The following is a 24,643-nucleotide window of genomic DNA, read 5'->3' as shown; positions in this document are numbered from 1 at the left end:
GGCAGGTTATTCGAACACGCTACTGAGATAGCGATTCCATCAGTTTTAGCTAACACAGTTAGCCGCATGCCATTCAAACCAATGGGATGAGGTGGCACAACGCGCTCCCTCCGTTTACCGAAAACAGTTAGAATTCGCAGACAAGCCCGAATTTGCAAATAAATTACACTTGTGCAAGTTTATACAAATTAAAAATCAATAATAATTATTTAGGTTTGAAAATAACTCCATTCATTTTCCCGCACCGTCCGGCATGTTTTTTTTAATTTTTCTGTGAGAAAAGCTGTGCCTCAATGGATGCTGGGATTGCCTTCTAAGGCAGCATCGGATGCTCCCTCGTTCTTGAGTCAAAATAGCGTTGAAATTTTAAGATACCTTAAAAGGGAGGATATTAAGGCATCCAGGATTTCGAACAGCCTCCTTCTCAGAAGCATGCGTAAGATGACGTAAAATGCTGTCTATGTAGAGAGCTCCCTAGGTTTTTCGAACACACCCAGTATATGATGGAATCAGTAAATAAAACGACGTTTGAAAAGTGAATGACTTTAAATATCTCTGATTTCAGTTTGCTTATAACGTTGGATTAGTGACTGACATGAAGTATTTTCGCCCTGTAAGACATACCTAGAATCCACTGTTTTAATTATTGCACGGGTGGCACGGTGGCTAAGTGGGTAGCACCACATTCGTAATGTCGTTGTTTGTAACAGCCATGACTCGACAAACCATGCAGTATATAGTGTTTTAGTCTGTTCTAAACTGCCGACACGGCAAACAATATTATATGATTTGCTGCCTATTGAAGCCAACAGCTGTTAAAATTAACAATGTTACGGTATGCCAGTATATGAAAATCCATACGATATGAGAAATCAAAGACGATAAAGCAAATGTACCATCATATCGCCCAGCCCTAACTGAAGTATAACCCACAACCCACATTTCTAGTAAAACTACAACAGTGTTGCTTGCCTGTCGCTTGAGTATAAATATATTAATAATATAGTAGAGCAGTGGATCACATTCATATGACATTTTGTGATACTGTATATTTTGTGTTTCTAAGCTTTCATCTGTTACTAAGGTTACAGAATTGGATATAAATCCAAAAGTTATTTATTTATTTGTAATTTATTATTAGTATCAGTATTATTATTATTAATGGGCAGTATATAATTGTAGCCCACTACCGCTAAGATCTGGGTTCATATCTCAGCAGTGATATCAGCTGGCCGGGCGTCTGCACAGACATAACTTGCTGTGTCTCGGAAAAAGAGTGGGTGGTCGAAGCCCTATGATGGATGGCACTCTGTCTGGTGTATGTTTTATTTGGATCTCATACATTAACAAATTATGACCTGTGCATTGTAAGTAATGTTTTTCCATGATAAGCCTGGACTTAGTTTTTTTCCCCCCAAATATTTGTATTCTGTAATATTTGTGGTTGTTTTTACTTCTAAATCCAACAAACAAATAATATAATATATAATCTACATCCTGAATGGCCAGTAGTGTTCCATCACTAAGATAAGATAATATAAGATGCTACTACTTTATCTGTGGAGCTGTTCTTTCTGTACGAAGGACTGTGCTGTGATGTGCTGTGCAGTGCTAAAAATATATAATGTGATAGCAACAGTGCTGCTATAGGATGTCAGGTGGGTGAAACCAGTTTCAATTGGACTACAAGCAGTTGACGTCAGCAAGGAAACAGTGGTCTGCTTTATTGGTGCATTAAGGGTAATGTAGTCTTTGCTGTTAGGAGTCTAAACCAGTAGTTCTCAAAGGGGGTTCTACAGTGTTGTAATTATTATTAAATGAGATGAAAATGCTATCTTAATCTTTTGGTTTGGATAGTTAAAAAAATATACATTTTCACTTGAACTGAAGAATAACTCTAATAGCTCTTTTATACTCAATAACACTTAGTTTTATACAGTTAAAATGTGTTTAACATGATGTTTTACACACTTTGGTTACATTCATGACAGGAACGGTAGTTACTCATTATACAAGGTTCATCAGTTCACAAGGTTATATCAAACACGGTCATGGACAATTTAGTATCTCCAATTCACCTCACTTGCATGTCTTTGGACTGTGGGAGGAAACCGAAGCACCCAGAGTAAACCCACGCAGACACGGGGAGAACATGCAAACTCCACACAGAAAGGACCCGGACCGCCCCACCTGGGGTTCAAACCCAGGACCTTCTTGCTGTGAGGCAACAGTGCTACCCACTTAGCCATCGTGCCGCCCATACAGTTTAAAACAATACCTACACCAACATGTGCTATTTATCGATATCGATATTGATATCCTTTATTTGTCATATATACACATACACATGTACAGTACAATAAAATTATTTCTTCGCATATTCCAGCTTGTTTGGAAGCTGGGGTCAGAGCGCAGGGTCAGCCATCGTACGGCGCCCCTGGAGCAGACAGGGTTAAGGGCCTTGCTCAACAACCCAACAGTGGCTGCATAGCAGAGCCTGGATTTGAACCGCCAATCTTCCGGTTGATAGCCCAAAGCTCTACCCACTAGGCTACCACTGTCCCAATAAGTTATATAGTTTAAGAATGAAAATAAGACAGCAATTTGCTGCCTCTTTAATAAGTAAGTGCAATTTTAATTAAATTTTATTTATCATAAGATGACACACATTCACACTTTTACTTACTTACTCACAGCTAGGGTTATTTTTGAGCTGCCAATCCACTTTCCAGGACAACAGACAAAAGAAGGATCAAAACCAGGTCCTAGTAAACACAAGACAACTGACAACACATGATTGCATGTAACATGCAACAATTATTGTTTCTTTTTTATATTATATTATATTGACCAAAATGCTACGTGCATGTGCTGTTTTAGCCAATTTATACATTAATTTAAAGGTAACTACTCCAGCCACATCAAGCTTTCCAAAATGTTCAACATAATGAACAAATGAACTTCATGCATCCCTCTACTGGCATGCTGGCTTTTGCAAAATAATAATATCATTAACGTGAGTCACTAATAGCAGTGCATCAATGTTCACCTCTTTATTCAGTGGAGCTTTTAGATCCATTAGCAGGCCTGCATCTCTTACATCATCAGACAAATGGCTTCCCAAAATAGAAAAATAGACGTGGAGTTTAAGCTTTCTAGGAAAAAAATCTTTGCCTTTCTGAATCGATTTTACTTGCAGTTGAAATCACAAGACATTCACTTGCTTTTTGTATAAACCAGCTTGAAAAAAAAACCTCACACACTCCGGCTTTTACTGGACAGCTGCTGGAAGATCACAGTGGTCAAAGGGGAAATAACAGTATTTCAGAAACAAGACCACAAAACCGTCCACAACACATGACATAAAACTATGGGGAAACAAGAATTCAACCACTTCTTTATTTGTATTTTTTAGATGTACAACCCCAAATCAGAAAAAGTTTGGACAGTATGGAAAATGCAAAAAAAAAATGCAGTGTTTCTCACATTTACTTAGATATGTCATGTTTTGTCTGCTCAGCTTCATTTCATTTGTTATTCTTGCATTTCAGGCCTGCAACACAAAAAAAAAAGTTGGGACGGGGGCAATTTAGGGCTAGTAATGAGGTAAAAAAAAAACTAAATAATGATGGAATTCCAAACAGGTGATGTCAACAGGTGATTGTAATCATGGTTTGGTACAAAAGCAGCATCCAGAAAAGGCTGAGTCTTTGATGAGCAAAGATGATCAGAGGATCTCCAGTTTATCAACAAATGTGTGAGAAAATGATTGAAATGTTTAAAAACACTGAACCTCAAAGAGAGATTGGAAGGGATTTGCATATTTCTTCCTCTACAGTGCAGAATATCATTAAACAATTCAAGGAATCGGGAAGAATTTTAGTGCGTAAAGGCCAAGGGCACAAACTTAAGCTGAACACCTGTGATCTTCTATCACTCAGATGGCACTGCATCAAGAACCGCCACTCAACAATAGCTGATATAACCACATGGGTGAGGGATTACTTTGGCAAACCTTTGTCAAGCACTACTATACAGAGTTACATGCACAAATGCCACTTAAAACTTTACTGTGCAAAAAAAGAAGCCTTATGTTAACCATGTCGAGAAGCGGCGTCGACTTCTCTGGGCTCGGAGGCATCTAGGATGGACCATCACACAGTGGAAACGTGTATTGAATCGGCATTCCAGGTCTTTTTTGGAAAAAAATGGACACCGTGTGCTCTGGACCAAAGACAGAAAGGACCATCCAGACTGTTATCAGCAACAAGCCCAAAAGCCAGGGTCTGTCATGGTATGGGACTGTGTCAGTGCCCTTGGCAAAGGTCAGAATGTACTTGGCAGAAAAGTACATTGAGATCTTAGAGCAACATATGCTGCCTTCAAGACGTCATCTTTTTCAGGGACGTCCATGCATTTTTCAACAAGACAATGCAAAACCACATGCTGCACACATTACAAAGGCATGTCTGAGGAAGAAGAGGGTGCAGGTACTGGACTGTCCTGCCTGCAGTCCTGACCTGTCCCCAATACAGAATGTGTGGAGAATTTTTAAATGAAAAATGCAACGACGACCCCGTACTGTTGCTCATCTTAAGACGTGTTTGCAGAAAGAATGGGACAAAATAAAAGCTGAAACACTAAATCACTTGGTATCTTTGGTGCCAAAACGTCTTTTAAGTGTGGTGAAAAGGAATGGCAACATTACAAAGTGGTAAATGCTTTACTGTCCCAACTTTGTTTAAAATGTGTTGCAGGCCTGAAATGCAGGAATGGATGTTTATTAATAAATTAAATGAAGTTGAGCAGATAAAACATGAAATATCTCAGGTTCATACAGTCTGACATCAAATAAAAGTCAAAGTAAATGTAAGAAACTCTGTGTTTTTTTTTATTATTTGCATTTTCCATGCCGTCCCAACTTTTTCTGATTTGGGGTTGTATATCTTTTCGACATTGCTTTTTTTGTGTGTGTTTCTCTGTTACCTGATCTTGTCTTAAAACACATTTTGTTGACATTGAACATTGAAACTGGTGGGGAATGTGTCATCTCTCCAACACTTTTCCTCACTCTTTTTTTTTATCTCCAGACTGAACCGGCTCTTCATGCTGTCTAAAAATATTATGTCTGGTCACCTGGATGACCCAGCAGGTCAGAAAATGGTGAGAGGTCATACATATCTGCATTCACATCCAGAATGTGTGGCCATGCAGGACGCCACAGCACAGATGGCCAGCCTGATTGAGGTGTGGCTCAGTGGAGGTCAGTACCTGCAGAGAGCCAAGGTTTAGGACGTGTTAAATTTTTAGCAGTAAATCACGAAACCTTCTTGTATTTTTGCACATTTGTCACACTTGTATGGTCTAGATAGTTAGACTACTTTTAATATTAGACAAAATGTTTATTAAATTATAATTTCATTTACTGTAGGAAAAATGCAGCCCTATCTGGCTCTAAATGGAAAAAGTAATTTCCCCTTAATCAACCAGTAAACCAAATTTAATTGACAGATGGGTTCAATTTCTCTAGCCACACCCAGATATGATTACTGCCAGACCTGTTGAAACTAAACATCCCTTAAATAGAATCTGTATGGCAATGGAACCTTTTGGAAGACATGGGTCCTGTTACATCTGGGATAAAGCAAACACTTCGTCCCACCATAGGAACATCATACCAACAGTCAGTGTGGTTGTGTGACAGTCTGGGGCTGCTTTGCTTCTGCAGGACCTGGATGATTTGTCATAATTTTGATGTAACCATGAATTCTGTTCTCAAAGGAGAATGTCTGCCCATCAGTTCATGACCTAAACCTGTAGCTCAGTTGGGTTATGCCACAGATCAATGGTTCAAAGCACACAAGCAAGTTCACCCCTGAATGGCTCCAAAAGACAAGATAAAGGTTTGTTGAATGGTCAAGTTGAATCTTGTTGATATGATGTGGCAAATGATGTGGCAAATGATGCCTAAATTGGGCAGTTCATGCTCGAAAACCCTCCAATGTAATCAAATTAATACAACTATACAAGCAAGAGTGGAACAAAATTTCTCCACAGCGATGGTAAAGACTCATCACAGGCGTCTGATTGCAGTTGGTACTGCCAAAGGTGGCAAAATTAGTTATTAGAATTAGGGGGCAATTGAACAAATCTTTATATTTAATAATTGGAATAATAATTTTAAAGCTGCATTTTGTTTTAACGTATATCTTAATTGTATTTCAAAATTGGTTGAAAGATCTGTAACATTTAAATGTGGCAAATAGAGGACATCAGGTGAGGGGCAAATACTTTTTCACAGAACTGTATGCCTTAGAGTATGTGTACATGTAACCATGAGCTTGTTGGACTTCCAAAACCATGAGCATTAACATGGAGCCGCGTTAAAAATTAACATAAAAGAACAAACTCAAAGAGCCACCACAGTAACTCATACGCCAAATCAAAACAACAAGCTTAATAACAAGGTTTACTTAAAGAGGAAGTACCCGAGCGGTGCAGCGGTGTTTGAATCTCAGCAGTGCTACCGACTTGGCCAAGTCTGATGGAGGTCGGATGGAATTTCTCCTCACTGATGCTGCAATATGCTCTCTCCGTGACTGGTCTGTGTGCCAACGTAGCCTGGCTCTTTGTAAATATACAGTTTTGAACCTGAACCCACCACCGGCAGGTGATATGAAGTGGGTGGAAAATGTGTGCGTATCAAAGGGAGCATGTGATAGTCTATGGTTTTCCTTGGTCAGAAGGGAGATGGTGCAAGTAGTGGAAGTGGGGAAATAGGAATAAGGAGACTGGGTGAAAAGGGAAAAATGCTAAAGAAAATATAAAAAAAGAAGAATTGGAATTGTTGTAGTGTAGTTGTCTCACAGCTCTAGAAAACTGGATTCTATTCTTAGCTCAATGGATTGTCTGCTTGTGTTTTTTTCCACTGGAGACATGTTTATATCTGTAAGGGGATATTCTTCACTGTCCTCCTATCTCCCATAAACATCAGTGGATTGTAATGTATTGTCTACAAAGGATTTACTCGGGTGTTCTTATATCCACAGTGTGTCTGTCCTCTAAATCCTAAAGGCTTAACATGGTCACTAAAGAAAAATAGAGTTCACTGAGACTCCACCCTACTGACTGGAGACTGTTTAAAGAGATTTAGACTCAGACTTGGCTGTTTATGGTTTTTTTGGGTGGGAATGATGGTCTTATTTTCCTCCCCAAAGCATGTTTTGTTACAATGTTAACCTGTCTGACTAGAACAGTAGCAGTGCTCTAATCTTCCTAGAATGGTAGTGCAGACCTGCTAGCGCATCCCACCACTGCACCACCTGCTGACCAGTAGAAGAAGAAGAATGCTTTTATTTGTCATATATACTGTACATATAGAGGTGTACAGTACAACGTAATTCTTTTTATCGCATATCCCAGCTTGTTTGGTCAGAGCGCAGGGTCAGCCATTGTGCGGCCCCCCTGGAGCAGACAGGGTTAAGGGCCTTGCTCAAGGGCCCAACAGTGGCTGCATAGCAGAGCCTGGATTCAAACCAACAATCTTCTGATTTATAGCTTAAAGCTCTACCCACTAGGCTACCGTGGTAGCTCACGCATGATTAATAAACACCATTTATTAAAAAAAAAAAAACAGACACAGGCATGATTGGCTATGTCTGAAGGAGGGGGATGGCTTAAGCCCTGCTTTGGTGTGGTGCCCTGTCTAGAGTATTCCTACCTTGTGCCCAGTGTTTCCCAGTGGACTTAGACCTGCAGCGATCCTGGCCAGGCTGGTGAAAATAAAGAACAAAACATATTTTCTAATTTGTTGGTAAAATAATAAGCAAAAACTGAAAAATTGAGCAACAGAGTCAGGGAATGTAGTTGTGACTGTAATGAAATACCCATAAAAACTATGAACTAGGGTCATTTTTTTTTATTAAATTTGATTTATTTAATGGATTGTTTATGACACAAAGATTTTAGTTTTTTTATCTCTCTTTAACAGCCCATCATCAATGTGATTCACTGGTGAGTCATAAATTATTTCTCATAACTGACAGCATTTTTTCCACAGCACTTTCATTACTCAGTCTATCAAATGTGCAGTAATTTATCCTGTTCTTATTTGTGTTATATAGCAAGGTGAGTTTTTAACATTACCATAGTAACAGAGATTTTTCAGAACTATTCAGAACAGTAACAGTGTTTAAAGGACTTGACTTACTGTTAAAGGGTCTTTTAATATTTTATAAAACATCATACACTGATCAACCATAACATTAAAACCACCTCCTTGTTTCTACACTCACTGTCCATTTTATCAGCTCCGCTTACTGACTGTAGTGCATCTGTTTCTCTGCATGCTTTGTTAGCCCCCTTTCATGCTGTTCTTCAATGGTCAGGACTCTCCCAGGACCACTACAGAGTAGGTATTATTTGGGTGGTGGATCATTCTCAGCACTGCAGTGACACTGACATGGTGGTGGTGTGTTAGTGTGTGTTGTGCTGGTATGAGTGGATAAGACACAGCACCGCTGATGGAGTTTTTAAACACCTCACTGTCACCGATGGACTGAGAATAGTCCACCAACCAAATATATCCAGCCAACATCTCCCCGTGGGCAGCGTCCCGTGACCACTGATGAAGATCTAGAAGATGACCAACTTAAACAGCAGCAATAGGTGAGTAATCATCTCTGACTTTACATCTACAAGGTGGACCAACTAGGTAGGAGTGTCTCCAGCAGCACTGCTGTGACTGATCCACTCATACCAGCATAACACACACTAACACACCACCACCATGTCAGTGTCACTGCAGTGCTGAGAATGAACCACCACCCAAATAATACCTGCTCTGGTCTTGTGGGGGTCCTGACCATTGAAGAACAGCATGAAAGGGGGCTAACAAAGTATGCAGAGAAACAGATGGACTACAGTCAGTAATTGTAGAACTACAAAGTGCTTCTATATGGTAAGTGGAGCTGATAAAATGGACAGTGAGTGTAGAAACAAAGAGGTGGTTTTAATGTTATGGCTGATCGATGTATAACTCCTAACAATAATACCCAAGTAAACATGCCAATACAAAGCAGATTTGCCAAAATGATCAAAATAAAAAGAAAGCTGCAGGGTCACGTTTACAAAAACTTTGACTAAATGATTTGGCTTTGATCATTTCAGCTGGTCTCGGCCCAAATGTAGGTCATGGAGTGCATAATGGTTTCAAATGCTGTTCTTCCATCTGAAGCTGTTATGAAGTCCCAGTGGGGATATCTGGTGTTTGAGAGGTTGAGGTAGATTTTTTGACTCCACTGATGCAATGAAATGCAATTCCTCCCTAAAACAACAAAGAGCAAAGAGGTGGCAAAAAACGTGTACAAGAGACATAAGAGAGATGATAGTGCAGCACCATGAGAGAACTAAGCAGAGAGAAACGACGATTAATGCACAGAGCTTATTGCTAACTTTACAAAACACTTAGGACTAATAAACAGTTGTGTAAAACAGCTATGAACATAAAACATAGTATGTACTGATGACTACAGACATACTGTATTGTACTGAATGATCCAATTCAGCAATTCACCCAAATGACACTTAAAGGGCTGAGTGGGTTAGATTTGATTGACTTAGATTTTGTTCTCTTGACATCCTAAACAAAGTATATTTTGAAGACAGTTTATTTCTGAGACATGGATGGATTAACCCTAGATTTAGTCACAAAGACTGCTCAGCATGCTGGATTTAGTGATTAAAATGACTGCAGTGGCATCTGCACAAACCCATTTTCTGGAATTTTTTCTAAAATGCAATAAAATCTGTAACAAATCTGTGATTTGTTAATGCTCCTGCAGTTAACTTCAATTAACTACAAAGAGAAAAATGTTTTACTAATCAACTTCATTGTACAGTAGTTTGTACAATGCTGCCATTAAGGTGATGTATTTTTCAGGAATGTCAATGTTTTTTCAGCAAGGTGATGGCAGGCCTCATTCTGCAGGTGCTACAACAGCTTATGGATGGGTGGCTGCATGAATGAATGAATGATTGGTTAATTGATTGGATGGATGAGTAGATTTTGATGACTGGGTGGATTCATGGGTGTCTGGTTGGAGGGTTGGATGGATGGATTAATGGATTTATGGATAGCTGACTGGATGTTTGGCTGGATGGATGAATGAATGATTGGTTAACTGATTGGATGGATGGGTAGATTTTGATGAATGGGTAGATATTATGGGTGTCTGGTTGGAGGGTTGAATGAATGGATGGATGGCTGAATAGATGAACGAATGAATGATTGGTTAATTAATTGGATGGGTGGATGGATTTATGGGTGTCTGGTTGGAGGTTTGAATGAATGGATAGATGGATTTATGGATGGCTGGCTGAATAGATGAATGAATAAATGATTGGTTAATTAATTGGATGGGTGGATGGATTTATGGGTGTCTGGTTGGAGGGTTGAATGAATGGATGGATGGATTTATGGATGGCTGGCTGAATAGATGAATGAATGAATGATTGGTTAATTGATTGGATGGGTAGATTTTGATGGCTGGGTGGATTTATGGGTGTCTGGTTAGAGGTTTGGATGAATGGATAGATGGATGAGTGGATTTATAGATGGCTGGCTGGATGGATAAACAAATAAGTATTTTTAAATAACTTTATCCATTTTAAAACTGAAATGTGCGTTTTAATCACAACTGAATGACTTATTTTATTTAATATGGTATCTGGGTTTGAAGTTTGACACATTCTTCTCTTGTTTGTAAACTATTTCTCAGGAAATTCCAGTTTCACCCACTTCCCAAAATATGAAGAGAGTGGATTGTCAGTAAGGAAGTGAGGCTTTGTCCAGTGTGTATTCCCATCATGCACCCACTGTCTCAGGCTCCAATTTGGCTGCAGACCCACTGTGACCCTAACCAGGATTAAGGTTCAGTAACAATAACTACAAAATTTTGATCACACTGTTGGCATGAAAACAACGAGCGACACAAACACGCGCGCACGCAGGCGACACAGACTTTATTCTTGATCGCGTATTAAATCCGTTATCTGATATACTGTACAATCTAGTGCACTGTGTAGGGAACATAAATCAATTGTCTAATATACTGTCTAGTGCACTATGTAGTGAACATAAATCCGTTATCTGATATACAATTTAGTGCACTATGTAGGGAACATAATTAATTATGTAACACACTATCTAGTGCACTATGCAAGGAACACAAATCATCATCTAGTTATACTTTCTAGTGCACTATGTAGTGAACATGAATGCGTTATCTAATACACTATCTACTGCACTATGTAGGGAACATAAATCCGTTATCTGATATACAATTTAGTGCACTATGTAGGGAACCTAAATCCGTTAACTAATACGCTACCTAAAGCATTATGTAAGAAACATAAGTCTATTATCTAGTACACTATCTAGTGCACTAAGTAAGGAACATAAATTCTTTTCTAATATACAATCTAGTGCACTATGTAGGGAACATAAATCTATTATCTTTCACACTATCTAGTGCACTAAGTAAGGAACATAAATTCTTTTCTAATATACAATCTAGTGCACTAGTTTTTGCAACTTGGGATGTCTGAGTATGTACTGTATGTATGGGTAAGTGTAGCCTAGCAGTTAAGATACTGGACTAGTAATCAAAAGGTTGCTAGTTTAAGCCCCATCACTGCCAGGTTGCCACTGTTAGGACCTTGAGCAAGGCCTTTAACCCTCAATTGTTAAGACAGTATACTGTCACAGTACTGCATGTCGGTTTGGATAAAAGTGTCTGCTAAATGCTAAAAATGTATGTATTTATTTATTTCACTAGCAACATTAATGTTGAAGTGGCCTAGAATCACCCAAAATATTGGTCAAAGTTGTCACAAGTTGTTATTTTTTTTGTTCGTTGTTTTGCTTGCTGTACTGAATTCATTCCTTCTCGGGACCAACTCTCCAACAAGCCCTTACTAGTGAACACTAGTAAGTATTATAAATAGGATTTGAGACACAGCCCGACTATTCGCCCTAAACCGCTACGCACTGTCGTAATGCTCCCACAACATGCGCTTTCCGGTATTTGTTCCCTCTGTGTGTTAGCCATGTGATAAATGTAATGCTGATTTGTTGAAATTAACGGTAATCAAATGTAATGTAGATTAAATATTGTTTTAATCACACAAATAACTATCCACGGCACATATCGGGAAAAGGTGAGTGCTTATGACACTGAATAACACAGTTAGCTACACTGCTACACTGTAAACATGCTTACCTGTACATTTACTGTAGTAGGTCAAGTCACGGTGTTCCGTACATGTATCACTAAACCTGAACACTTTTCAACTGTGGAATAATAATCATGAATAATAATCGTGCACAGACTTGTTCGATTTTGATCAGCCAAACCCACAGCAATCCAGGCAATAACTGTAATAAATGTTACCATATATTTTACATGACTTTTCCCTATTATTAATCCCATACTGTTATTTTAATTGCTTATTTTGTATGGGGCTTGGATATGTGACGTCACGCCCTGGCTGGCTGCTATAGGATTAGAACAATCATCATCATTATTATTATTATCAAGAGCCATCAAGTTAAGTCTGACTCCTTGTGACCATATGGATCATGTTTCTCCAGACTATCCTGACTTCTATTTGGGTATTCAGGCTTCCTAATGGCTCATTCATTATTCCTCTAATTGCATCTAACAACTTGTTGCTGGTTGTTCTCTTCCTTCCTTTTTACCTTGAGCTCTTCCAGACATAACTGTCTGTCCCACTGAAGTTTGTCCATAATATAAGTTTGATTATCTGGGCTTTGAATGAAAGGTTAAGTTTGATTTGGTCCAGGATCCATTTGTTTGTCTTCTTTGCCATCCACGGTAGTCTCAAAAGTCTTTGCCAGCATCAGAGTTCACTTCTTGTCCTTCTTTTTTTAACTGTCCAGCTTTTACATCCAAAAGAACCACAGAGAAGATCATAGACCGGACAGTTCTGATCTTTGATTAGAGAGACAAGTCCAAGAACTGGAAATGTGATGTCACACCTTGACTGGCTGCAATACGATTAGAGCAATCATCATCATTATTATCGTCAAGTGCCATCAAGTCTGGCTCATTGTGACCATATGAATAGTGTTTCTCCATGACTTCTGTTGGGGTATTCAGGCTTCCTAATGGCTCATTCGTTATTCCTCTAATTGCATCCAACAACTTGTTGCTGGTCGTTCTCTTTCTTTTTTACCTTGAGCTCTTCCAGACATAACTGTCTGTCCCACTGAAGTGTGTCTGTAATGTAAGAGCTTTAGTTTCATTATCTGGACTTTGAGTGAGAGGTTAAGTTTGCTTTTTTTTGCCATCCATAGTAGTCTCAAAAGTCTTTGCCAGCATCAAAGTTCACTTCCTGTCCTCCTTTTTTAACTGTCCAGCTTTTACATCCATATAGAACCAAGAGATCTTAGTCTGGACAAATCTGATCATTGATTGGAGAGACAAATCCAAGAACTGGAAATGTGACGTCACGCCCTGACTGGCTGCAATAAGATTAGAATCATCATCATTATTATGTTCAGGTCTCGTCAAGACAATTCTGACTCCTGGTGACCAGATGAATTGTGTTCTTCCAGACTGTTGTGACTATTGTGTGTTTTGGTTTTTAAATGGCTTGTTCATAATTCCTAATTCTCTTCTGTTCTCTTCCTCTTTTACCTTCAACTCTTCCAAACATAACTGGTTTTCACTGAAGTGATTCTTCTCATAATGTGTTCATAATATAAGAGCTTCAGTTTGATTATCTGGGCTTTGAGTGAGAGGTTAAGTTTGCTTTGGTCCAGGATCCAATTGTTTGTCTTCTTTGCCATCCACGGTAGTCTCAAAAGTCTTCAGCATCAAAGTTCACTTCTCGTCCTCCTTTTTTAACTGTCCAGCTTTTACATCCATAAAGTAACACAGAGAAGATCTTAGTCTGGACAGTTCTGATCTTTGATTAGAGAGACAAATCGTTACACCTGACGTTCTTTTCCATCTGAAGATGGAACTGCGACTGTATTCAGTCACAATTTTAAGTTGCTCTGGTTAACCATGTCTGCTAAATATTCTAAATGTAAATTTGTGTTTGGTTGGTATGAAACCTTGCAGCTACATTGGATCTTTGTAAATAAGACTGGACATCTTGGGTCTAATGCATTTTATACAGTGAAAAAAAAAAACCATGACCTGAAAAATTCCAAATTACAAAACTGTTGCAGTTTTGTAAGTGAAATATTTATAGGATTTTTAAGTTATAATATAAAATTGCAAATAATTTAGGTATTTCACCATCTACTGTACATAATATTGAGAAAAGATTCAGGGAATCCAAAGAAATCTAGTCTGTTTAGAGCAAGGTCAGAAACCACTAGGGATGTAACGATACACTCTACCCACGATGCGATACGATTCATGATACTGGGTTCACGATACGATTTTTTTCTTGATTTTTTTAAACAAAATGAAATTGAAGACAAATTATGACAAAGTTTCCTTTTATTATTTCTCTTAAAAAATAAAATAAAATCTTTTATTTATCTTAATAATGAATGCCCTTTTATTTTGAAATGAAATTTTAAATCAAATCCAACATTATATAAATAAATGAATAATACAAATAAAGAAAGTATCCTCAAATAAATTTGGCTGGAAAATCCTGTACAACTCTGTGTCGTGACGTCAACCAGGCGAGGTGAATAGCGCCAGTGCCCTCTGCTGTTTAAAGTGATTATCGATTCATTTTACATGAATTGCCATTTTGAATCGTGGCACATGTGCACTGATTTTTAACTGCCTTGTGGTGCATCGTTACATCCCTAGAAACAACTGTTAAATGTGTGTGAAAACTGTTATGCAACCAAGATAAATATAGCCACATGGGCTCAGGAGTACTTTGGAAACACAGACCATCATTGCATTAAGAACAGCAACCTGAAACTCTGGTACCCAAACAGAAAGCCAGACATTTCTATGCAGTTCTCTAGGCCCAAGCTTATTCCAGATACACTGGAAGACAATGGAAATATGTTGTGGTCAGATGGGTCCATGGTTCAGCTTTTTATAAGGAAAATGTGGGGTTGAGTTCTCTGTGCTAAAAAATTAACAGACCACCCAAACTGTGATCAGAACTTCTTTTCCTGGGAAGTCATTTAGTAGTTATTTCAGCAAGGCAATGCCATTAATTATCAATAGCGTGTGTGTGTGTGTGCTTGGCTGGTCCGCCTGCAGTCCAGATCTGTGTCCTGTTAAAGTTCATGGTGCATCATGAACAGGAGAATCAGACAAAAGCAAACACAGAATCCATTTGTTAGCCACATGCAGGGTCTGCAGCAGTGGGGGATAAATACAGCCAGGGTAATTGGATATATATAGATTCGGAGAAAAAGGGGGAAATGCATAAATACAATAAAAATAGGATAATTGTATTGAGCTGGACCAATTTACTGCTAATGAGGTGAAAAGTCACTCCTGGTGTGAATGTAACATTATACTCATGTAGTCTGAGAAGGGTTGCAAGCAAGCACACACATCCTTAAATGTGTGAAGCTGGCCTCGATAAGCTATTTTTTATGTTTTATTACCTTTATTTTATTCTTTTATGTGTTGCCAAATCTTGCTGCACTTACTTTTTATAAGCTAGTTAGTTTTTAGTTTTAATTCTTTATGCAAAGCACTTTATCTCTCTGGTTTTAATTTCATGTTCTTGTAATTGTAACTATATTTGCAAAAAGCTTTTCTGAGGTTCTAGATCTCAGGATTTGAATTGCCACTGTATATGAAAGGTGCTATACAAATAAACTTGCCTTGCTTTGCCCTGACTGCTTTATTTTTTTCCCTGACCAGTGGCGGATTCTTACAAAGAGCCGTATCGCTAGCTGAGAATCACGCCAGGTTCTCTGTATTCCTTCACCACCAGTGCTAGTGCCTCAATCAGACAGTAGAAGCGTCTGTTGCAGCAGGAGGGATGGAAATCTCTTTCTGACCTTGTTTCTCAGACGTGACCGATTCTTCATGTTTAGAGTAAGTGATGTAGATTAACAGAATGATTGTTTTCTGCTCGTGTGTTGCAGTCCAGTATGTTTGTGGTGGTGGAGATGGTCGACACAGTGAGGATTCCTCCTTGGAACTTCCATCGGCAGCTCAACGATGCCATCACTGAGGAGCTCAACAAGAAACTGGCCAACAAGGTGAGTTCTGATTATCAGAAAAAAAACTCTAGTTGATTTTAGAAATAAAAAATTCTGCAGTATATCACAGCCTGGTGATTAATTTATCTCGAAACAATTCAGTCATAGGGCACTACTAGAAACAACCAAGGGTAACCAGAAGTGGGGCCATTTTTACATCACTGTCCATCAGTGTCTGTTGTATATTGCAATGGTTTTTGAGATATTGGTCAGCTGGACCACAGCAGTAATCAAAATCCGGTTTTGACTGCATGCATGCATTAAAGTAAATGTCCTCTGTTTGAAAGCTTGGGTCAGAGTGTAGGGTCAGCCATTATCCTACGCCACTAGAGCAAGTTGGGTTAATTGAATGCTCAAGGGTCTAACAGTGGCTGTTTGGTCCAGGTTAATAGCCCAGCATCCTACCCACTGCCCCAAAAAGCTTAAAGTATTGAATTGAGAGTGCCATCTCAATGTACAAGTGACCCACAGGATGTAGGTTGAAACCCTCACATGTGTTATGTGTGTCACTAAGGTGGGACAGTGGTAGACTAGTGTCTAGAGTTTGGGCTATTAGTCGAAAGATTGTCAGTTCAAATCCAGGCTCTGCTATGCAGCCACAGTTGGGCCATTGAGCAAGGCCCTTAACCCTGTCTGCTCCAGAGGTGGCGTACAATAGCTGACCCTGCACTCTGACCCCAACTTCCAAACAAGCTGAGATATGCGGTAAAAGAATTTCATTGTACTGTACATGTGTATTTGTTAATATGACAAATGCAGGTTTCTTCTGTAAAAGTCATTCAGGAAAAAATAAGTATTGACGGTTCTTGTTTCTGACAGTGTGACCATGTAAAGGTCAGTGCTGTTTTTAGGTTGGAATATCAGCTTTACACAGTATTTTCAGTTCCTCATAATCGCACCATGTTTAGCTCAAGGGTCCAACAGTGTATGTTTGGTCCAGGTTAATAGCCCAGCACCTTAACCACTGCCCCAATAAGCTTAAAGTATAGAATTGAGAGCGCCACCTCAATGTACAAGTGACCCATGGGATAAAGGTTGAAATCTTTACATTATTTATTATGTGTGTCACTAAAAAGACACGTTATCCAGGAAAAAAATGTATTGACAGTGTATAAAGGTCAGTTCAACTTTTAGGTTAGACTATCAGCTTTACACAACATTTTCAGTTCCTCATAAACACACCATGTAAGGCAAATGTTTTCTTATGATGTTCAGGTGTCAGTTTGTCTATAAGTAACTTTCTCATTTTCTCATTTCCACAGGTTGTGTATAATGTGGGCTTGTGTATCTGCTTGTATGACATCACTAAACTGGAGGATTCCTACATATTTCCTGGAGACGGAGCCTCTCACACCAAAGGTACAACAACCACTGAATCAGAACCTAAAGTCGGAGATGTACAAACTCGTAGAGTATACAGAAGACCCTTGACTTACGAATTTAATTGGTTCTGAAGGGCTGTTCTTAAGTCAAAATGTTCGTTAGTTAAACCTATTTTTCCCATAAGAAATCATGTAAATAGAATTAATCCGTGCCAGACCTCCCAAACCACCCCCTTACCTAACCCTTCTAATGCCTTAAATGGTCTTTTTTGTTATAAATACAACTATATTTTCCCTTAAATCTTAAATTATAGAATAGACATTACTGTAATAAATATTAATCAACAACAATACACAGTAGTACTGTACATAAAACACACATCACACTTCAGTACAGTACGTGTTCTGTACCATACACCATAATACATAACATAAGTGCTTTACACCACTGCATCCGACGCTGTGCATTGCGCTTGGTGAAGGTTTGGATGCAGCTGCTCGGCCATGGAAACCCATTCCATGAAGCTCTCTACACACTGTTCTTGAGCTAATCTGAAGGCCACATGAAGTTTGGAGGTCTGTAGCGATCGACTCTGCAGAAAGTTGGCGACTTCTGTGCACTATGTGCCTCAGCATCCTCTGACCCCACACTGACATTTTGTGCGGCCTACCACTTAGTCGCTGAGTTGCTGTCGTTCCCAATCGCTTCCACTTTGTTCACTGACAGTCGACTGTGGAATGTTTAGTAGTGAGGAAATTTCACGAAGTTGCACAGGTGGCATCACGGTACCACGCTGGAATTCACTGAGCTCCTGAGAGCGACCCATTCTTTCACTAATGTTAGTAGAAGCAGTCTGCATGCCTAGGTGCTTGGTTTTATACACCTGTGGCCATGGCAGTGATTGGAACACCTGAATTCAATTATTTGGATGGGTGAGTGAATACTTTTGGCAATATAGTGTATGTACTGTATATAAAGCACACATCAGGAATCAGGTGAATTTGATCTATCCACCACTGTTGTTGGTCAAATAATTCTTCAGGCTGAAGCTTAACTCATTTTCTATTCTTTTTTTGGTATGCAGTTAATTTTAGGTATGTGGTGTTTCGGCCGTTCCTGGATGAGGTTCTGGTTGGGAAAATCAAATACTGTAGTCAGGAGGGAGTGTATGGTAAGACTCACTGCTGTATCCCTTTTCAGAGTTTCCTCATAATGTGTTGTGATTACTGACCAGATCATTCTAAATAAGCAATTTTCTTTGTGTGTGTGTGTTGCAGTCAGTCTCGGCTTTTTTGATGACATCTTAATCCCACCAGAGTCTTTACAGCAACCAGTTAAATTGTATCCTTTATAAGGAACTACTCCTCTGAACCTGCTACGTGGTGACATTTGGCCAGTTCACAGTTAAAGATACTGGACGAAGCACTTTAACCAAAAATACAAAGCCAACAGCGTCCTGTGATCAGAAAGTGTGCACTGATAAAAAAAAAAAAAACTAGTGAATTAACACACACTGTGTTAGGGCTGTTGCGATTGGTCGACCTAGTCAATGACGTTGACGCAAAAAATGCGCCGACGTCAATATTTTAAGTCAGTGCATCATTTTTAAAACTGTTTGTAAATGATCCTTTTTAATTTCTACAATGTTTCCATTCATATAAGCGTTCATATGATTCCCTCTGCACTACTTGCTGCGTACATGACCTAAGTCATATTTGGTCCAGTCATTGTTTGGTGCCATTAAGCGCAGTCTTAAAATGTGGTTTGTACACTGTGCAAAGCCTTGATGGTATACCACAGCAACATTAGTGCGATGTTGCGATGTTTCTTAATCGTGGAGATCTTGGAATACCGTATTCCTTAGCGAATTCAGTTAGGGCACATTTTTATTTCTATATTGCTTCATTAAGCTTCTTAATCGTGGAGATCTTGGAATACCATATTTCTTAGCGAATTCAGTTAGGGCGCATTCACACGTGCCGTGCACTTGCTGCATTGGGCTCGCAATTTTTGCAGTTGCCGCGGCAATCAAAGCGCAAAAAGCTTCTCATATGAATGCACCTTAATGCTTACCACTTTGCTACCGCTTAGAATTTGAAGTAAGTTTTGAGTGAATGTGGAGGTTATAATCGGGGCTCATTCTGTCGTTACTGTATGTTGGACTTAATGAGACGTGCCTTCATCTAACTATTTTATTTCTGCTATAAGTTTAAGCACTTTGCTTTGTGTATGGAATACCATAAACACATGTTGCACTTTGTTTAATATGGAGCACTTGAGAATTTGATAATATGGACATAAACTCTGTTTACATTTAGTTTTGTGCCATATTGTTATGCCATACAGTTTGTTGTTAAAATAAAAGAAGCTTAACTTAGATTCTGAATGACATTTTTTAAAGGAAAATTAATCATTTAGATCAGGGGTGTCAAACTCATTTTCACCGAGGGCCACATCAGCATTATGGTGGCCCTCAAAGGGCCGATTGTAACGTATCCTGCTGTGATTGCAGTCTGTTGTTTTTCTTGGAGGCTAAATTCTGCATTTATATTGTCCTACTTTACCACAGACACGGCCTCATAACACAAGAGACGCACTGTTTTCTCTTCCTGAAGCACAAACTTGTTTTCACTTTCATTACATTTCCTCCTTCTGCTTAATTGTCTTAATTATCTTCTTGTACATTTTAGGATCATGTGTAAATATGTGTAACATCATCTACTGGCGGGATGTGTCACTTTGCAGGTCACAAATTCAGCATGCATTTTGAAAGATGCAGTTTGTTTAGGATTTTACAGTGTATTTTTAAGACAATCATTCTGCCCTCACTAATAGTTTATCCCCCTTTCCCAGCTAGACAGACAGACAGACAGACAGACAGACAGACAGCTCCCTTCAGAATACAGTCGGTTTATTTGCTTCCCAGCTGTGTGATACACTGTGTGCATCAAAATGAAGTAAAAATACAAACAATAAAAACAATGAAGAACCTAATACAGTAAAGGCACACAGCTGTAGTCAAGTGTTACATCTGGTACAATATGAGATTTAACCAAACGTAAAATAGAGGTAACGAGTTAGCATTTTGTGTAAAGATACTAATTGCTATAGTAACGTAACAACAGTATTTAATTATGGTAAATTTGTAACTAAAACGCTGTGATATACTCACTAAACATTTACTAACAGCTGAGAATATAAACGCCACTACTTACAGACGATGCTTTGGTGTTATATTGCAAGATAATTATTTGTATTTATTATTATTGTTTACATTACTACCCGCGTTCTTTTGCCGTAAAAGTCACATGGCTTCTCAGCGAAGGTCAAAGTTAGTTGCCATGACTACGATGTCACCAGTTGCAGGTTAAAGGCGCAGGAGTCCCATTAAATTATAAGCGCGTCTCTGTAACGACTCGAACCATCACAACTATCGTACAGTCGTTTAAGCTCTCGCGGGCCACATAAAATGACGTGGCGGGCCGGATCTGGCCCGCGGGCCTTGAGTTTGACACCCCTGGTTTAGATGAATCGACTAATCGATAAAATAGTCTATAGATTAATCGAGTCGTTAGTGGCAGCCCTACACTGTATGGAAAAAAATATCTCGAAGTGTACACCAGCAACCAGGGCTAACAGGGTTTGTGTTCCTAATAAAGAGGCTAGTAATTATGACAGATATAATTGAAACAAGCAGTTACAGTACACAGATTTTAGATTTTATTCCATTACATGTATGGCATTTAGCAGACACTTTTATTCAAAGCAATACAATTCAAGCAGTTGAGGGTTAAGGGCCTTGTTCAACTGCCCAACTGTTGTGGTCGTGGGGCTTGAACTAGCAACACCCTGATTATTAGTCCAGTGCATTAACCGCTAAGCTAGAACTGTCTCTGTTACAGTGACATCTCTGGTGGTTTCTTCTGGAAATTTGAATAATGTTAAGAAATAAAATAAAGGGTGGCACAGTGGCTCGGTGCATAGCACTGTCGCCTCACAGCAAGAAAGACCTGGGTTTGATTCCCAGGTGAAGCGGTCTGGGTCCGTTCTGTGTGGAGTTTGCATGTTCTCCCCGTGTCTGTGTGGGTTTCCTCCGGGAGCTCTGGTTTCCTCCCACAGTACAAAGACGTTCAAGAGAGGTGAATTGGAGGTACTAAGTTGTTTATGACTGTGTTTGATATTAAAAACTTGAACTGATGAATCTTGTGTAACGAGTAACTATCTGTCCTGTCATGAATGTAACCAAAGTGTAAAACATGACGTTAAAATCCTAATAAATCAATAAACATTTAATTAATGGCACTTAATCACATTAATCACAGGCACTTTAGTGAGAAATGGCATCTGTTGAGCTCTGCACCTGATGATTTCTGATGTCTCGTTCTGATTAGCATTGTTGTTGCTGTAGTATCATAATGCTACTGCAGTTACTAAAGATTACTTAGGAGTGACGTGTACCTTTCCTTGACGGATGCCTGCAGCGATGAAGCCGAGCAGGTGTGGGTGTGGGAATACGAGACAGACGAGGGAGCTCACGATCTCTACATGGACCGGGGTGAGGAGATCCGATTTCGGGTTGTGGACGAGATCTTTGTGGACACGTCTCCCACCGGTCCCACTAAAGATCCCGAGCCTCCTGCTAGCAATGCCAGTGCTGCTCCGGCTCCAGACGACAGCGCACAGAAGAAAGAGGCTCCGTACACACTGATGGTGAGAACCCCAACTGAAAGTATCAGGACTGAGTTTTTAACATAGAATTAGTAAATAGATGACATATATCAGCATCCAGTTCAGGCTAAAACACGAGAACACTGGGCACAGTCTAGTAAAGTATCAAAAAATGTTATTTTTAAAATTAACAGGAATGAACAGTGAGATTGTGGGTAAAGCTTATACAGCTGATTTCTAGGTCAGTTCCCCTCCACCCACTTCCAGGATGACACTGTGGCTCTGTGGGTAGCACTGTTGCCACACAGCAAGAAGGTTCTGGGTTTGATTCTCAGGGTCCTTTCTGTGTCTGCGTGGGTTTCTTCTGGGAGCTCCGGTTTCCTCCCACGGTCCAAAGATGGGCAAGTGAGGTAAATTGGAGATACAAAATTGACCATGACTGTGTTTGAACTGATGAATCTTGTGTAACCAGTAACTAACTACCTGTCCTGTCATGAATGTAAGCAAAGTGTGTAAAACATGAAGGTAAAATTCCAATAATTAAATAAATAAATAAACCACCCATTTCCACTCTCTTAAAGTCACATATGCCCAGGATTTGCCAGCCTTGCATGGTCAACTCCTGAGCCTGAACAGCTTGTGGCCTAGTCGGGGCATAATCTGCTGAGGTCCGGACTATAAGGCCAACGCTTGTTCTGCTACATCATTAGGACGCAATGCTTACATATTGTAAAGCAAATAAACTTGAATTGGTTTATTTTACCTGGTATTCAAGGTGACTTGCAATTGTAAATGAATACAATCCAATGTATGGTTAAGGTTGTGTTTATGGGCCCAACAGTGAAAACATAGCACTGGTGGGCCTTGAACCAGCAACCTTTTGATTACTTGTCTGCTTAGCTACCACTGCCCAGCCACAATAATTCATTATGATAGTTGAGTGATGTGATAAAACCTTGTTGTTTGGCAATGCATGATAATTCAGGTTTGTTTACAGTCATTTCAAGTCATCCGGTTATGTGATTGTTATCATGTAGACAGGTCATCACCGTACCCATAGTAGGTTTCATTCAATCTTAGCAGTGTTCTCCTTTCTGGTATGCTAAGCTGTTCGTGTTCTTTTCTTCAGGCCTCCATCAGTGAACCTGGACTGGGTCTGCTGTCCTGGTGGAACAGCTAGCAATAGTAGGAACTTTGGCCTCACGCACTTCCTTTACAGAGCTGATTCACAGGGATAAACATCTGTGTTCAAGAGCAGCTGCTCTGTATTGTGGTTCAGTCATCGTCATTGCAGGCTCATGAATGGAAACATCTGGAATGACACAAACATCACAACTGTGTTTTGCCATTACATGACTTTGCTACTGAAGGTGTCTAGAGAACATGAATATACTTCAATTGTACTGAGAAATCGCCTGGCAGGTAAAAGCCTTGTCCTGATGCGAGGCACTGAGACACACGCTCATCAAATTTGCATGGACGCCGTCTCTGTCTCAAAAATAGATGACCTTCCTTTCAAAAATAAGTTGTACCCAGTATGCTGCAGTAATCACGTGACGTTGCTGCTAGTCTTACTCATCGTGAATTCTGATTTTTATCTTACTTAAAGAGGCCTTAGAAATAAATGCAAACCTCTATAAAATATTTATTTATTTTGCTTTAAACCTTCAAAAAAGTCAAACCACATTATGGAAACATTTTGGTGCTTTATGTTTAATCAACCAACATTGTGGATGCTGGATATTACTGAGTGGTTGTATAATTCTACCAGATTGTAATAAACAGTTCTTCTGTACATGTGCCGTTCTCTGTGTTCATTTTTCATTTCGTGTTTTACCACTGCTTCTTCCTGGCCGGGGGCTCAGTGGGTCCAGCTTCCCCAGAATCACTGGGCTGTGTCTTTGTTTTTTGTTTTTTTTTATCTCAAGGACTAAATCTCATTGGGGTGCTCTGGTAGCACAGCAGTCTAACACACTAGCCCAATGAAGCAATGAGCAGAGGCTTCACTTTGAATCTCAGTGGTGGTCAGGTGTGAGGAGGTGTGTTGGTCAGCAGGGTGCACTGGAAAATTTGACATGTGCAAATATGGGGATTAAAAAAACACTAAAGAAAAACATGCCTTTGTAAGTCACCAGCTCTGGACTCTAACACTAGCGTATTATTGCTGGGATCCAGGGTTCGAATCCCTAGCAGTTATATTGGCTTGCCAGGCGTCTACATACAGGCATGATTGGCCATGTCTTGTGGTGGCTGAGGCCCACAAGGGATTGGCGTCCTGTGATTCAGATAAAACAGGATCCACTGCAACCCTGACCAGAATAAAGCATTGGTAAAAATGAAAAAAAAAAATGATGGTGTTAATTCTATAGTAACAAAGATCGTGGTTTGGTTTAATACCTTAATTCCGAATTAAGATACTTTGTA

The 24,643-nt window shown here is 39.4% G+C and overlaps 1 protein-coding gene across 1 annotated transcript; it reads left to right on the top strand.

The window, feature by feature from the left end:
• Nucleotides 1-12,094: 12,094 nt before the first annotated feature.
• Nucleotides 12,095-24,014, top strand: polr3h (polymerase (RNA) III (DNA directed) polypeptide H). The gene is made up of 7 exons (XM_062990875.1): nt 12,095-12,219; nt 16,112-16,228; nt 17,491-17,587; nt 18,636-18,722; nt 18,829-18,892; nt 22,033-22,261; nt 23,349-24,014. Exons 2-7 carry the CDS (start codon nt 16,118-16,120, stop codon nt 23,397-23,399), a joined length of 639 nt encoding a protein of 212 aa, XP_062846945.1. The 5' UTR covers nt 12,095-12,219; nt 16,112-16,117; the 3' UTR covers nt 23,400-24,014.
• The last annotated feature ends 629 nt before the right edge of the window (nt 24,015-24,643 follow it).

The sequence above is a fragment of the Trichomycterus rosablanca genome, chromosome 2, assembly GCF_030014385.1.
Source record: "Trichomycterus rosablanca isolate fTriRos1 chromosome 2, fTriRos1.hap1, whole genome shotgun sequence".
NCBI classification, from domain to species: Eukaryota; Metazoa; Chordata; class Actinopteri; order Siluriformes; family Trichomycteridae; genus Trichomycterus; species Trichomycterus rosablanca.
Note: the sequence above shows the minus strand (reverse complement) of the source record. Positions and strands in the feature narration are given on the sequence as shown.